This window comes from Eumetopias jubatus, unplaced genomic scaffold, assembly GCF_037043125.1.
Source record: "Eumetopias jubatus isolate StellerSeaLion01/CBP00866 unplaced genomic scaffold, mEumJub1_p1.0 scaffold_17, whole genome shotgun sequence".
NCBI lineage: Eukaryota > Metazoa > Chordata > Mammalia > Carnivora > Otariidae > Eumetopias > Eumetopias jubatus.
Window position 1 is genome coordinate 9,295,927 of NW_028274823.1, and position 14,595 is coordinate 9,310,521.

General features: G+C 58.5%; 2 protein-coding genes across 2 annotated transcripts; both read right to left on the reverse strand.

Moving 5' to 3' along the window:
* Window positions 1-324: 324 nt before the first annotated feature.
* Window positions 325-2,021, reverse strand: HMX2 (H6 family homeobox 2). The gene is made up of 2 exons (XM_028119880.1): window positions 1,754-2,021; window positions 325-878 (listed from the first exon to the last, which is right to left on the reverse strand). Exons 1-2 carry the CDS (start codon window positions 2,019-2,021, stop codon window positions 325-327), a joined length of 822 nt encoding a protein of 273 aa, XP_027975681.1.
* A 10,465-nt stretch (window positions 2,022-12,486) lies between these two features.
* HMX3 (H6 family homeobox 3) lies at window positions 12,487-14,182 on the reverse strand. Its single transcript, XM_028119885.1, has 2 exons — window positions 13,783-14,182; window positions 12,487-13,160 (listed from the first exon to the last, which is right to left on the reverse strand). The coding sequence occupies exons 1-2, from the start codon at window positions 14,180-14,182 to the stop codon at window positions 12,487-12,489; spliced, it is 1,074 nt and encodes a 357-aa protein (XP_027975686.1).
* Between the last annotated feature and the right edge of the window lie 413 nt (window positions 14,183-14,595).

Below are 14,595 nucleotides of genomic sequence, written 5' to 3' on the forward strand. Positions count from 1 at the left end.
GTTTTTCTGATTTTTCCCCCCTACCAATCAATGTAGATCTGGCCGAAACTCCCATTCCCACCACCACCCGAGAACATCCCCTCCACAATGGTTTTCAAAGCGTATTGGTTTGTTTGGGGTAGAAAGCAGGCGATCTGGCTTGAGAAATGCCGATAAATACCCGAAACAATCAAAACAAAAAGTAGGGCAGAGGCCATAAATAAGAGATAATGAATACACATGGTGTATTTCTTAATATTTCTGGCAACACACCGCCCCGCTCCGGAGCCCCGGGAGGGGGCAGCTGGAGGCGACCGGGAGAGCGCGGCGCGGGCCGGCGGCCGCTCAGTAGTCGAGCTTGTTGTAGAGGTTGTAGAGAGGTAAGGCCGAGAGGTTGCTGCCGGGGTAGTAGAGCGGCGCGGGGAAGGCGAGCGAGCGCGGCACCGGCACGCGCAGCAGCGAGCTGTCCCGGAACACCAGCGGCATTCCCACCAGAGTCTGCGCCGAGGCGTGCGCCATGTTGGCCGCCTCCAGCTCGGCCGAGAGCTGCCGCTTCCACTTGTTGCGGCGGTTCTGGAACCAAGTCTTGACCTGGGTCTCGGTGAGCTGCAGGCTGGAGGCGAGGCAGGCGCGCTCCGAGCTGCTCAGGTAGCGCTTCATGTCGAAGGTGGACTCGAGCTGGTACACCTGGCTGCGCGAGAAGACCGTGCGCGTCTTCTTTTTGGCGGCGCCCGCCTGCCGCTCGGCGCCGCCGTCCCGCGGCCGCTCTGGCCCTGGCGACGGCGAGCCCGCGGGCAGGAGCCTCTCTTTCTCTTCCTTAAAGTCCGGGTGCGAAGGAGAGAGGAAAGGCGTGCGCTCCGAGCTCGCCGGCCCCGCGCCTCCGCTGCCCTTGGGGGTACCTGGGGAGGGAGAACAGACAGGAAGGCATGGAGTTGGGGAGCCTCCGAACCCCCCAGCCCTGGCCAAGACGGGGTGGGGGGATGGCAGGCGGCTGCAGCCTTGGTCCCAACCCCTTCCTCTGCTCCCTTTCGCTGGAACCCAAAGCCCAGCACCCTAGTCTTGAAAAAGCAACGGGACCCAGCTATTTCGAGAGTATGGGGTCTCTGTGCCCCCAGCTTCGGTGAAAGGACATGTGGCAACGGGGAGCAAGTCTGGACGGGGGGGACATTAGCATCATTTTAAAAGGTGATTTTGCCTTGTAATAACTGAGCTGGAAGAGTTCCCCGAGCTTTATAGTGTGGCATCATTTCACAGGCCGTTTGTTCGGAAATCACGCTAAGGACTAACGCGGGGCTCCCCTTCGTCAGTGTTGTAAAGAGGAACCATCTCTGAAAGGCACCATTGTCAATCATCTTGGAGTGGTAATCAGGCCGGGGGGGGGGGGAGCGGGGAGAGGGAGAGAGAGGAGAAAAAAGAAGCTGGACGAGATTGCAGTAGAGACAGACGGGCCGCTGGGACCCGACTTCTAGACCTCTTGTTCGGAAAGTATCCCACCGATGTACAAAGGGGATATTGAGGGCACAGCCGTGTGTGCGGCCCGCCCTGTACCAGCCCGCTGTGGTATATTCTCCTTCCAACCCAACCTTCTCCAAGACGGTTCCCGTCACCTCCCTAGCCCCCTCCGGGAGGAGGAGACAACAACGCGCGCGTGTCCCCTCCCCTCCTCCCTGGACCCCGGGCGGCCGGGGCTCTGGCCAGAGGGGGCCTGGACCCCGGCACAGCTTCCCTCCCCTAGAGCTTGCTCGCGGCCGACCCGGCGGCGTGCGATCCTTACCCAGGCAAGGAAAGGGGATGGGGGGGTGATGCTTGGGGCCCGGCTCCTTGGGGCCGTGCGGGTCTGGGCAGAAGCAGGCAGGTGCCTTCCAGCCGTCGTCCGGCTCCTCCTCCTCCGAGGACACGGACAGGCTGCGCTTCCTGGCGGGCCAGCCGGCGGGCTCCCGTGGCACCTCCGAGGGGCCCCCGCCCAGGATGGACTGAATGGTGAAGCTGGAGACGCCGCCGGCCGCCGGACACCCCTTGCCTGCATCTTCCTTGCTGCCCATCCTGGGTTCATAAGAAATCGGAGGAAACCAAGAACTCCCTTTAGAGACGATCTGGGTGGAAGGTGGTGCAGGCAGGCAGGCGGGGGGAGGGGCGGGGAGGGGAGCCAGGGGGAGGGGGCGGCGAAGCTGGTGAGGCGTCCCCTCTGCGCGGGGGACACGCGGGCACGGGATGGCTGCACGGGGATCCCTGCCTGCCCGGCTCTGGGCGCGCCCGCCCAGCCCCGCCGCGAATGCCCCTTCCTTGGCCGCCAGCTCGCGGGGTCTCCAGCGGCGCGGAGGTGGCGCGGCCTCATTTGCATAGAGGTTACCCGGACGCGGCCAATCGCAGCGCCGCCGAGCGGCCCCGGAAATTTTCAAAAAGCCCAGGCCCGGCACGCAGCCACTGTGCGCCCCGGAGCGCACCGAGAACCCGGCGGGCATCTGCTGTGTCCAACCAGGGAGAGCAGGGCCGAAAGCAGCATAGATTCCAGCCCACGTTCCTAGCCTCTGTATCGACTCCCACCGGTGGGACTCCGGCCCCCTCGAGGGGCACGGGCAGTGCGGGGCTCCGAGCTGGAGTGGCCCGACGCCTCCGTCGGAGGAGCTCAAACAGGCTGCTCGAGGACCCTCCCCTAGCCTCCCACCCCTTCTCCTCGGGGCTGGCGGGCAGAACTGGCACCCCGCAGACCGCTGCGTCCGGCAAGGGAGGGAAGGGGTTCAGGAGCATGCGCCTCCGAACTGATGCCATTCCTGGGAGCTTAACTGGGAGGCCCGGGAGCAGACGACTTCTGCCCATCCCCTCCTACAGAACTCACCCCTGTCACAGGCCCAACGGGCCTGCATAATCCCTGGGGTAGGAGAGACCTAGATCTTGTTGCAAGAGATCCTGGTTCAAGTCCCAACACCACCATTTACAGGTTGCGTGAACTAGGACAAGTCCAGTTCCAGTTAGAACCTCCCTGCTCTCACAGGTGAAATGAACTTCTCATTAGCATCCTCCCCCTTTCTCCTGTTTTGAGGATGGCATTAGGTAGGAATGGGAAAGGCGCTGAAAACCCAGAAGAACTAGGAGCTCATAGTACCTACTCTGTAAACTTTTGCTTAATAGCTCACCGTCAACCGCCCACCCTCTGTTTCACAGGTGATTTCCGGTTTTTGGCAAATACTGCAGGCCATGGAATTGCTGCAGAAATAGAAGCGCTTTGATGCTGGGAAGAAGAGAAGGAGGTGAGAACAGGTTATGGTTTTAGAATTAGGCAAAGTCGATTCAAATCTCATCTGGGTGACCTTGGACATGATACTAAAACTTTCTGAGCATCGGTTTCCTCCTTTCCTAAAATTAGAGGAAGAAATGCCTACCTCGAAGAAGTTAGGTCAAAGTGGCCAACTCCGAGGCGCGGGTTAAGTGTTTAATAAACCGTGGTTCGTTCCCTCCTTGCGGCCGCCTCTAAGCCCTGGCTCTCCCCCCCTTTAATTCCCAGATCGGCTGTTAGTGGATCTAGAAGCAGCCTGGTGCCGGCAAAACGGTACCGGGGCACAGTTGTCTACACAAACATGGAGGAAACGAAGACGAGGTAAGGCCCCAAGGCGCTCAGGCAACGCCGCCACCCCCACAACCCCCCCCCCCCAGCCCCGCCGCTGCGGCCTCGAGAATGCTGGACCAAGAGCTCTTGGGAGGCCCCTGCTCCTAGGATATTCCCCCAAAAGCAACCAAGGTGATAGGAGACTCTGGAATCAGTCCCCACAAATGTCCAGACGCTGCACCATGACGGTGCAGTTCCCTCCTCGCCCGTGCCGCGCCGGGTTATTGAGTAAAGCGCTTATAATATCATTAGCTGCGGTGAGTTACCGACTGCAACCCTACCCGTGGCAGAACCTCTCGCTACTTAACTCCTCGAAGGGCTCGTTAATGGGCTAATTGATTAGGAGTCGGCGGCGCAGCCGAGCAGGGGCAGGCGAGGGGGTGGAGGCTAGGGGCTGTGCGCCACGGCCCGGGAGGCCCGCGAGGGGCAGGTGCCGGCCTCCGTCACCGCATTAACCTCTTCAGGGCTCTGCGGCGGGGTCGAGACACATTACAAATGGTCAGCTTTAATCATGGTGTCAGCTCATTAACCCGGAAGGACCCGGCGCTGAAATACAATTTGTGCGTCCTCTGCGCGGCCGCGGCGCAGGCTCGGGGGCCACGTCGCAGCCTGTCCCGCGCGCTCCCGCTTGGTTGGGGGATAGAGGGGAGGTTCCTGGAAAGACACAGCCGACTCTCTCACCCGCCTGCAGCCTCTCCGCCTGCCTCAAGCACCCTGAGTGGGCTCTGTCTCACGGCCCGGGCCGAGGCTACCCCAAGGAAATGGGCCAACCCGGAGAGTAGGAGCCCGCCACCCTCTGGGGAAGAAAGCCGAGTTGGGGGTGGGCATTGGCTGGACCCTTCCTAATTAGGAAATACTTGGTGCCGGCAACCTGGAACACGCCGGAGCATCCCATCTCTCTTCACTTTAATCCTCATGGCAAACCTGCGGTGCAGATCTTTACCCCCATTGTACAGGCCGGGAAACTGAGGCCCAGTGGAGAAAAGTGACCATCCCGAGCAGAGTAAGCAAGATTGAAGCTCAAGGTTGTTCCACTGCCAATACCAGGCCCTTGGGAGGGGGCGAGGGCTGGAGCAGGCTTCGGCACGGAGTTTGAGAAATTGCTGCGGGGAAGACTGTGAGGACTTCAGCAATCTCGCGACCGCCGGGGCAGATGTATGGGTGGGGCCAAGGATCCACGGGGTTGGCCTCCCCTAGGAGGGGACCATGCGAGGTGGGAGCCAGACCTCTGGAGTGGGCCTCAGAGAAGCAGTTCCAAGGCCAGGAGCAGCGAGGGACTGCGAGTGGGGAGGGGAGTGTGGCGGGGGCGGGGGGTGCTGAGGTTTGAGGACTGGTTTGAGTTCTCAAAACTAGGAAACCACGCAGCCCCGCGACCCCACAACCTTGCCCCATTCCTCACCCACCCCAGGCTAGTTTGGGAAGTCAAAAGGAGCCATCTGGTCTTCCTCGTACTCCGTTTGCTCGCTAATTCCTCTCGCGTTGATCGTCTGGTCTACAAAGACGGGCGCTACACTTGAGTCCTGCATAGCCTCCACACCCCGCACATCTTCAGACGCGCACGCATTAAGCCGCATGCACGCACTTGCATAAACGGTTACGCATTCGCACGCATTGAGTCAGCAAACGTTCGCTGAGCTCCGACTAGTGCGCGCGCACACACACACCCACACTCACTCACACTCTACACTGAGCCAGGGAAGTGATGGTGGGCGCAGGACGGAGGCGGGGAGGCCATGGCAGAGACCGAGCAAGACTCCTGGCTCGGCAACCCGAAGGACTCTCCTCTGGGCTCTCCTCCGCAATTCTCAACTTGTCGCAGGCAGGGTCTCCTGCCCCTCGGGCCTTGATAGCGGTCACACCGCAGGGGCCCGAAGGCCAAGACTCAATCTTCCCGTCATCCCTTTGGGGCATCCGGGGGTCCCCGAGACCTCACCCGGAGCGCAAGGCCCAGACGCCCTCTCCTGGGCCCAGCACAGCTTTAAAACACACTCCCAGGAACCGTCAGCTGTAGGAACCACCACCCACAGACACCCCGTCTCTCTGTCCTCCAGTGTGGCAATCTTTCAACTCTGTACCACCTCCCTCCCCACCCTCCTAGTCTAGGGATAGCTCCGCCCCTCCCTACACCATTCAGATTAACAGCAGATACTCGGGTGTGTGGCCCCTCCTCATTTTGGGGATCGCCCCCTCCCTAGGAATTAGACACAACCGGGTTCCAAGGAATGATAAACTTTCTGAGACTGAAAGGACGCTTAAAGTTTAGGTCTCGAGAGTATGCAGCTGCTCAATATTAAAGCGGCCCAGAGCAAACTTGCCGAGGAGCCTAATAAAAATTGATCCTCTCTGCTCTGCAGCAGTTGGGAAATAGGCTGGCTGAGCCGGGTAATAGTGGAAGAAGGCCCCCTCCGAAATGACAGATGAAGTCATAAACAAGTTTGATCTTGGAATCAAGCTTCGATAAATATTAAACACAGTCTGCCCCCCCCCCCACCTTTACGGGAGTGGATTATGATATATGGCGCGTCCAAACTTTAAAATAAGGAAATACCAGAGAAAATGATCTCAATAAATTTTCTAAGTATAAACGTTGATTATGTTTCGATTTTCATTCAAGGACCTCTGCTGTTCGTTCTTTGGTGCAAATGACATCTCGCAATAGGCTTTTGGGGAAAAGGGCTCCCTATTTGAAAAAGAGAGCCCCAGAGGTGTACAATTTATGTAATCTGCGGCTGGAAAATGAATTGTGTAATTTATTGGAAAACAGAAAGTCATGAAGATTGGATCAGCATAGCCGAGTCCCGACACCCCCCCCCCACATCCATCAAGTTCCAATTAACAGCCTAACCAGAGAGCTTTAATGGGTTTCCAATCTAGTGGCCTGATAGACTCATCAATTCCTCTGGGAGAAATTAAGAAAATCGACCGCCCCTTGGCGACGCAGTGTCATTCCTTTCTGCAACTATATGTCAAATTAAAAACACAATTAAAATTTAAACTGTTTCAATCAAAGGGTGCCCTGCAACCTATGTTTCACTTAATAGAACTTTGATGAAAATCTGATGCGTGCACTCCATCACCAAGGGGGGTGAGGGCCGCGAAGGAGCTCAGGAGAGAAGGGGATTCTTTCTATTTCTTTAAGACATTAGCGCTTGGGTGAGGCACACCAGGTGACTCCACCTCGCCTCTCCCGACTAAGTAAGTGATGGGCGCAATGCGCTCTCCTTGGCGCTCGTTCGCTCGCTCTACACCTCTACCCCAGCTTTTTTTCCTCTCCTTCCACCGCAACCAGAAGGAATCCTTTTGGAATCCCAGCGACCCAGATTTGGGGCCTTTTCTCCCCGCAGGTGCATCGCCCGGAGCAGCAGCCGAGAAAGGGATCTGGGCGAGTACAACCAGTGTGCACTGCCTGGGAACTCTCCAAGGAGGCACGCAGCCTCCAGTCATCCCTTGCCTCGGGTCTCTGAAACTGCCCGACGCTCGAATAAAGGTCTACGGGACCCTAGAGGCAGAATGCTGGGAAGAAATCCCAGGCGATTAAATGGATCCCAGAGAGGGCTAAGGCTGCGCTGCAGTGAGACCCTATTCCCCCGAAGCTGCCGCTCCCCACCCGAGGAGCCTTTAGGGTACTTCCACAGGAGCGGGGCACGCCCGGGGACAAGTGCACCCAAATCTCAACTCAAGATCCAGTCCGAGCACCAGTCAGGGCTCCAAAGTACCTCTGGCCTAGTTATCTTTGCGGCCTTTTCCTCTCTTTCGCCATCCCTCCTCAACGCCTCCCCCCGAGTTGTTTAGAGATCAAAGGGTCAACATCCGCCCAGCACACCTCGACTGGGCGCACGTGCACACACAGGCGTGCATACTTCCAGAAGCTTACGCAGGGACACACGGCCCACTGGCACCCCGAAGCCGGAGAGAGCCCGCAGTCAGGGCGAGGTGGTGGGCAGAGAGTGGGCGGGAAGCCTGGAGGAGGAGCCTGGCGGATTTTCTCCGCGGGGCCACGTGTACGCGCCCTGGCTTGAGTAGTCCCCTGAGCTTGCCCAGCCGTGCTTCGGATCCTAAGAGGGCGTTTCTGTGGTGCTCATGGTTCTTGCACCCTGTCTCTGTCTTGGCGACCCAGTGGAGAGTTCTTTTCCTAGCTGCTTTGCGGAGTCTGGTTTTAGATCGCTAAAGGGGAGAGGCCCCCTGGGTGGGTCGCTGGGCCGCCGGGCGTGGACAACCGCGAGAGGTGGGGCAAAATGGAGTCTTGGAGGCGGGCAGTTAAGTCTGCACCCCACAGGGCCCCTCGAGGGAAACTGAGGTGTCCCACGCGCACACTGGGGAGCGTGGCCCGGCCCAGGAAGCCCCACAACGCGGGGCCTAGACAAAGCTCCCAAAGGCCAAAGGCTGCTCAGCCCTCTGGGCCCCATTGCTCGTCCCCCCACCCCCATCGCCCAGGCCCTAGCTGGCCCAGCGTGCGCCCGCCTGCAGAAGAGAAAGCAAATCTCACCGACCTTGCCATCTCCTCTTTTCCCCAGCTCTACCTCGAGCGCGGGCTCTGGGAGCGAGGAGCGCGCTCTGGGGTTCTCTCCGCGAGGCCTCAGGCTCTGGCTGCCAACAGGACGTCCCGGCTCAGAATGAGCGCCCAGTGCCGGGGAGGGGGGGGCAGTTTATATCTGTCTTGCTGTTGTTTGATGTACACACACCCACTCTATTTACTATCAAATAAAAGAAATACATCTGTGTTGCCAACAGAAACAGCTCGCGCGCTGACTCCGAAGTCTCCCAGGGCCCGGAGGCGATCCAGGGCGCTCAGAGTGGCAGAGACCCACATTGTGGGGACCTGGGCTCTGAGTTAGGTCCCGGCCTATGGGAGTATGGAAGTCCACGGTGGGGTGTTGACAGGCTCCACTAGTTTGTCGCAGGTGGGAGAGAAGGAATGCACGAGGCATTCCTGTTGGACTGATTTCAGGCTCAGTCGGTTCCATGGGATTCTACCCAGCTTGCCTTAGCCTGGGGCCGTCAGAGAAAACCAGCTGCCCAGGGTCACCTCAAAGTGTGCCTGATTTTGTGTGTTAACGATAGCTGTGATGCTAAACACATATGTGGCCAGGTGTACTGTGGGCCCCTGGGCACAGGTCTGTTAAGGTCTGTCTAAAGTGTGTGTGTGTGTGTGTGTGTGTGTGCACGCGCTGTGTGGTGAGTGTTTATGTCACACGTGAGTGGACCCTATGTGTGGTTTGCTGGTGTGTCTATTTGGATGATGCAGAAAGGATTTAGCCAGAAAGACCTGTCATTTGCACTAACTTGAAGATTAATAGGGGGTGCAGATAGGGAAGATCTGAAGTTAAGGTAGGTGGAAAGAAAGCTAGGTTCTATGATGGGAGGGAAAGGAAGGTGAATGTATAAAATCTGGGGTGTTGGTCCACTGTCCTAGGGTAGGGGACAGGGGCTGACATCCCACAATGGAATGTCCTGGAGGAATTGCATAGAGGCACCCTCACCCGTTCAGATAGCCAGCCCCCTCTGCCGCATAGTTCCAACAGCCCCTGGCAATCCCTGTGGAGGTGGGGGTGGGGAAGGGCGTTCTTTGTAGGGGAAGATCACCCCAACCAGCTCTTGGGATGTGACAGTCCCACTGAGAGGTTTCTTGGGCTGTCCTGACACCAAGACCTCAGAAAGCCCTGCAGTAGAGCCTAGGATGCTTCCTTGTGAGCAGTGATGCTTGGTGCTCCCACACTCAGGCTCAATTCTTTCTCTTGCATTGTGAGAAATACTACCACCCCGACCAGACACGAGGGAAGCGGAAGTTTCCCGCCTGGGCCAGCTTCTAGGCTCACACAGCCGCCAGTCCCTGGAGGCCTGGCGCCACCCTTCTCCCCTAGGGCAGGCACCGTGGCTCCATGGAGAAGCTTGCCGGTGCAGGGCAGTGGAGCTCCCCAATAGGAGGGAAAGGGAGGCCTCGGGGAGCAGGACAAAGAATAAACTGTGTGTGGGGGGAACCAGTTATTTCTTGACTTTGTATATACTGGGTCAGTCAAGAACCGTTTTCTAGAATCCAAACACAAATAAAGAAGTATTTTCTTGGCGTTTGATAGCATCATGTTCTGGCTGTAAAATCTAAGGACATGTTTGCTATTGCAACATTATTTTTAATGAGCTGTTATTGGCCTGTCCCACAGTTAGTATTGCCAACAGTAAAAGGCATCACTATGTTTGCAGGTAACACAAGGAACAACATATTTTGACCCCGAATTTCTGTTTATTTTTCATTTACGACACATGCCCTCGTTTTTATTCCAAACCACAGGGAAATAAAGGGAGATCTATCTTCACTGAGGTTCAGGTTAAAATTGTGCCATAAATACGCATGCCAGTTTATTTGGGGGCAGTTTCCCATCAATAGAAAACGATATTCAACATTTCAGCCATAGTAGACTCAACTGTGTCGATTGGGTTTAGGGAACCTAGCAAAGCACTGAGAGAGGGAGTGGGAGCATGTGCAGGCGCTCCCCAGCGGACAGGCCAGGCGGTGTGCTCTTCGGAATCTTCACGGTCTAAAGGTTCTTCATCTCCCCCTTCTGGCTCCCCAGCTTCGAACTTGCCCTGCCAGGAGTTGGGCATACAGACCCCATGCTCTAAGGCAGGCAGCTGGGCGGTTGGCAAGGAGCGCCCAAGCACCTGCTTCCACCTGCCAACTCGCGCTTCCCAGCGGCTCCCAGCACCCTGCGCCTCCTCCGCAGGCTGCCCACCAAGTGCATGGGAACCTCCACTGCTGCGCTTCCAGGCATGGGCCAGACAGGGACAGCAGACCAGAGAGGCTGCCCTGGAGGTGGTGGGTACCGGTGGACAGAAAAGGGCCTGGCCCGGAGGAGACAACATCCTCTCAGTGGCCGCTGCCACAGTCAGGTGGTCTCTGTTCCCTGGCACTGGACACACCAGGACCGTGCCCCAACCTGAGCCGCCCCGAGAGCCACAGTTCCTCAAAACCTTCCCGGTCTGGGAGCTGGTTGGCCTCCCTGGGTCTGCCCTCTCTCAATCTGGCTTCTCCCAGCGACACTCTGTGACCTGCCTCTGGCCACGGCTAAATGCTGAGTTCACTCCCTTTCTGCCCCCGACCCTAGATGCCACGGAGCCCAGCACACTCCAGGCCCGCTGACGAGCGCCCCGAAATGTCCTGCCCAGAAGCTCGCGGCTCTTGAGGGAACTGTGGCCTGGGAACGGAATGCGAGGCTGCAGCACTACGTTCGGAAATTTATCTGCCATCTTTCAGCTCCCGGCTGCCGCCTTGCTCAATTTCTCAAACTAGATAAGCTTAGGTTCTCGCCCCTTCTGCCCCCTTCTCCCCTGAGCGCAGGGCTTTGCAAGCTGCAAAAGACACTGGGGAGAGAACAGCCCTGGTCGCGAACAAAGCTGCCTCTGTCTCTGCGGCCTCCTGGATTATAGGGATGTGCGTCCAGGTCAGACTCAGCGAGCGAGCGCAGAGGAGGCCAGAGAGCGAGGCGGAAAAGTGTTTCAGAGACACCTGCTCTGCGGAAAATCATCCGAAGTTACACACTCTGGCCACACAAAAGGCTTCACTTTTCTTTTCTTTTTAATTAATTCAATTTCACGACAACATTAAATGTAACAATATTTTGTGGGCTTTTTTCTTTTTCTTAAAAAGGGACTGAACCCGGGCAGTGACGAGGGAGATGGGGGGTGGGGAGAACGACAAGCTATCGCAGAACAACAGGTGTAGCCGACAGAAAGGAAACAGATTGGGTGGCAGAGCAAGGAGCCCTGTGGAGTTCAGGGTGAACTTTACAAGAAATCTGTACATATATCAAATAAGTTAAAATTCTCCTAAATTGATTGTCCTTCACTTAAAGCGCTCTTTCTTTCCTCCCCCCCTTCCCTCTTCTTAATTTTCTCCTCCCAAACGAATGACCAGGATTACACAGTGAAAACGTCTGCTTCTCTCCGTGGAGAAAGAGGCAGGGCTCTCAGGAAATTTTGTACAATATTGCACAGGTCAAAAGTACAACAGTGACTGCAGAACAAAAAGGGGGAGAGGCTAAAAAACCGATTTTTTTTTAATATTGAAATCACTCTCTCAAAACAGGGAACAAAGCAATAATAGTAATAATAATAATTTACCAACAAATGAAATCCCCAAAATAAATGCTACTAATAAATAAGACCACTCACACCGGGCCAGATGTGGAGTTGTTTCAATAATCAGAAGTCTAATTTGGGGCTGTCTTGTCTTTTCCTTTTAAACACTTAGAGAATTCTTCAGTCACAAAGCAGGACAGATGAAGAGGTCAGCCGCGACACACCTCTGCGGAAAAAGCGGCCTGAGTCGGGGTTCCTACCAGAGTCTTCTCAGATTCTGAAAATTGGGGAAGATAACTAGGGCTGGAGAGGGAGAACCACACTTAGAAATCCAGGAATAAAAGTAGGGTAATGTGAATTATCTCCTTCACTCTCTCTCTCTCTCTGGACTTCTGAAAATAGTTCTATAGAAAATGAATAAACCAGAGGGGTTTAGGTTTTTGCGGCTTATTTCTCTCCTATAAAAATAAAACCAAAAAGCCACAGCGCAAAGCAAATTTGGGGGGAGGGAGGGAAGAGTTGCACCTTTTACAAAAGCTTTCAGACGAAGTATTTGACCCGGGAATTTTGTCTTTTCCCTGCTCTTTCTTAAGAGAACCAAAACCAAAAGTAAGAGGGGAAGCGCCTCAAATCCGTTAGGGGTGAATTGCACGAAAATGCGTTGCAAATACTTACAAAACGCTACCGATTGGGGGAGGGGAGGCCGGGGCGGCGCGCCGAAGCCCCGGTTCCCGAAGGCCGCTGGAAGTCTTGGCGCCCTCGGCCCGGCCCAGTCTCCTCCGGGATCTGGGAAGGCGGCCGGGCGCTCCCTCCCCTTCCCCTGTCGGGCCTCAGACCGGCCGTAGCAGCGGCACAGAAGAGACCACCGGGTGCGAGTAGTAAACGGGGTGCGGGAAGGTGAGCAGCGGCTGGCTGACAGGCACCGGGGCCCCCGCGGCCGCGGCCGCGGCGCCCTCGGCCGCCGAGTTCTCGTGGTAGAGGATGGGCACCCGCACGATGCGCTGCGCCGCGGCGTGACTCAGGTTGGCCGCCTCCAGCTCGGCCGCCAGCTGCCGCTTCCACTTGTTGCGGCGGTTCTGGAACCAGATCTTGACCTGCGTCTCGGTGAGGTGCAGCGACGCGGCCAGGCCGGCGCGCTCCGAGCTGCTCAGGTAGCGCTTCATGTCGAAAGTGGACTCGAGCTGGAAGACCTGGCTGCGCGAGAAGACCGTGCGCGTCTTCTTTTTGCGGCACGCGGGCTTCTTCTCCGGGCTTTCGGCGCCCTTCTTCCAGTCCTCGGCGCCCGGCGTCGCCGCCGCCGCCCCCACGCTCGCCCCGGCTGCTCCCGCCGCTGCCTCGCCCTCCTTCTTGCCTTCCTCCGAGTCGCTCTCCTCCAAAATGATCTCGTCCGGGCTCTTGGAGTCCAGCTCTTTGTGGTCGGGGTCGGCTTTGAGCAGTGGCTCGGGGGAGTCGCGATCGGTTCCCGAGGCGGGGGAGGAGTCTCGCAGGAGCGCCTTCTCCGAAGCTGGGGAGAGACAGACAGACGGACGCACACACACGCACACGGACACAGCCTTCAGCGAGGCCTGGCGCCTGGGGGCCGAAGGCTCGATCCACACTGGCCTCTGGGCCCCAGGCCTCGAGGCCTCAGCGTTCCCACGGGCCTCCTTCCTGGCTGGGCCAGGGTGGGGACTCCGCGTCCGGGGATCCCCTTCCTCCCGAGGGCAGGCGAGAGACCCGGCCGGTGGCAGAGCGGCCACTTCCTTTCTTTCCCTCAGATCTCCCGCCAGGGGCCCACGGAGGGATTCGCCTCTGGCCTGGGCCTACCGGGTCGCTGCCTCCATCCAGGCCCGGTCCCCGGTCCCAGCCGGCCGAAGCCTCCCCACTCATACCCCCAGGCCACTTTTCCCGGGAAGCGCCGCGCCCCGGGCTCCAATCCCACCTCCTTTTCTCACCAAGTGGGATTGGATTCCTGGGCAGCGCAACCGAGCGCGCGGGCAGTAGATACAAGCCAGGGGCCGGAGGAAGTTGGCCAAACAGCGGGTTGGAGGGCGCGAGGGTCTCAGGGTTGAGATGGGAGGCGGCGCGGGACGGGCACAGTACTGGCGCGCGGGGAGGACAACGAAAGTTCAAAGAGAGGTCGGTACCTTCAGGTCGCGAGAGGTGGCCGCCGGCGGGGGTCAGGGTGTAGGGGTACCACCAGGCCGGGGAGCGCTCCAGGTAGTGCGCGGGCAGGGCAAACCTCTGCGCCGGGATCTCAAAGCGGGGGAAAGCCAGGTCGCCCACCTGCGAGAGCGCGAAGCCCGCGGCGCCCTCCAGAGCCCCCTTGGCCGCAGCGGCGGCGGCAGCGGCGGCGGCTGCGGCGGCGGAGGCCGGCGCGAAGAGCGTCCGTGGGGGCGGCTGCGGCTTAGGGGTCGGCCGGTGGTGGTCTCCGTTGAGCAGGTTCTTGATGGAGAACGGGGACTCCTTGGGCGCGGGAGGTGGGGGCGGCGGCGGCGGGGGCTGCGCGCTAGCGGTGCCAGGGGCATCCGGCCCGGGCTCCGGCATGGTCCCCTCTCCTCCGGGTCCCGGGGAGGGAGGGATCGGGACAGGCGGGCGGCCGGGCGAGCAGGCGGGCGGCCGGAAATCAGACCATAAACCGAACTCAACTACGGGGCGCAAAGTCGGGGGCCGCCCCGGGCGCAAATCCAGCCGCGCGAGGGCGGGGTGAGGACCCGGCCGGGGTGGGCTCGCATGTGGGAGGGGTGCTGAGGGGCGGGGAGCGGCCCAGCCGCGGCACAGAGGGAGCGAGGCGGCTCGGCGGCGGCTGCAGCTCCCGGGGAGGAGGCGGCAGGAGCAGTCCCCGGCTTGGGGCTGCGTCAATCCGGCGCCGGATGCTAATGATGAAATCAAAATGTCATCCAAGTTAAATGCGGGGAGTATACGGCGATTGGGCGCGTACAATGGCAAATGGGATTAGG

Excerpts from the sequence above, each read along its gene's own strand:
- HMX2 (XM_028119880.1), bottom strand. The coding sequence starts at position 2,021 with ATGGGCAGCAAGGAAGATGCAGGCAAGGGGTGTCCGGCGGCCGGCGGC. Across the intron at positions 879-1,753 it reads CATCCCCTTTCCTTGCCTGG|GTACCCCCAAGGGCAGCGGA; the intron begins GTAAGGATCGCA and ends CTCCCTCCCCAG.
- HMX3 (XM_028119885.1), bottom strand. The coding sequence starts at position 14,182 with ATGCCGGAGCCCGGGCCGGATGCCCCTGGCACCGCTAGCGCGCAGCCC. Across the intron at positions 13,161-13,782 it reads CCACCTCTCGCGACCTGAAG|CTTCGGAGAAGGCGCTCCTG; the intron begins GTACCGACCTCT and ends GTCTCTCCCCAG.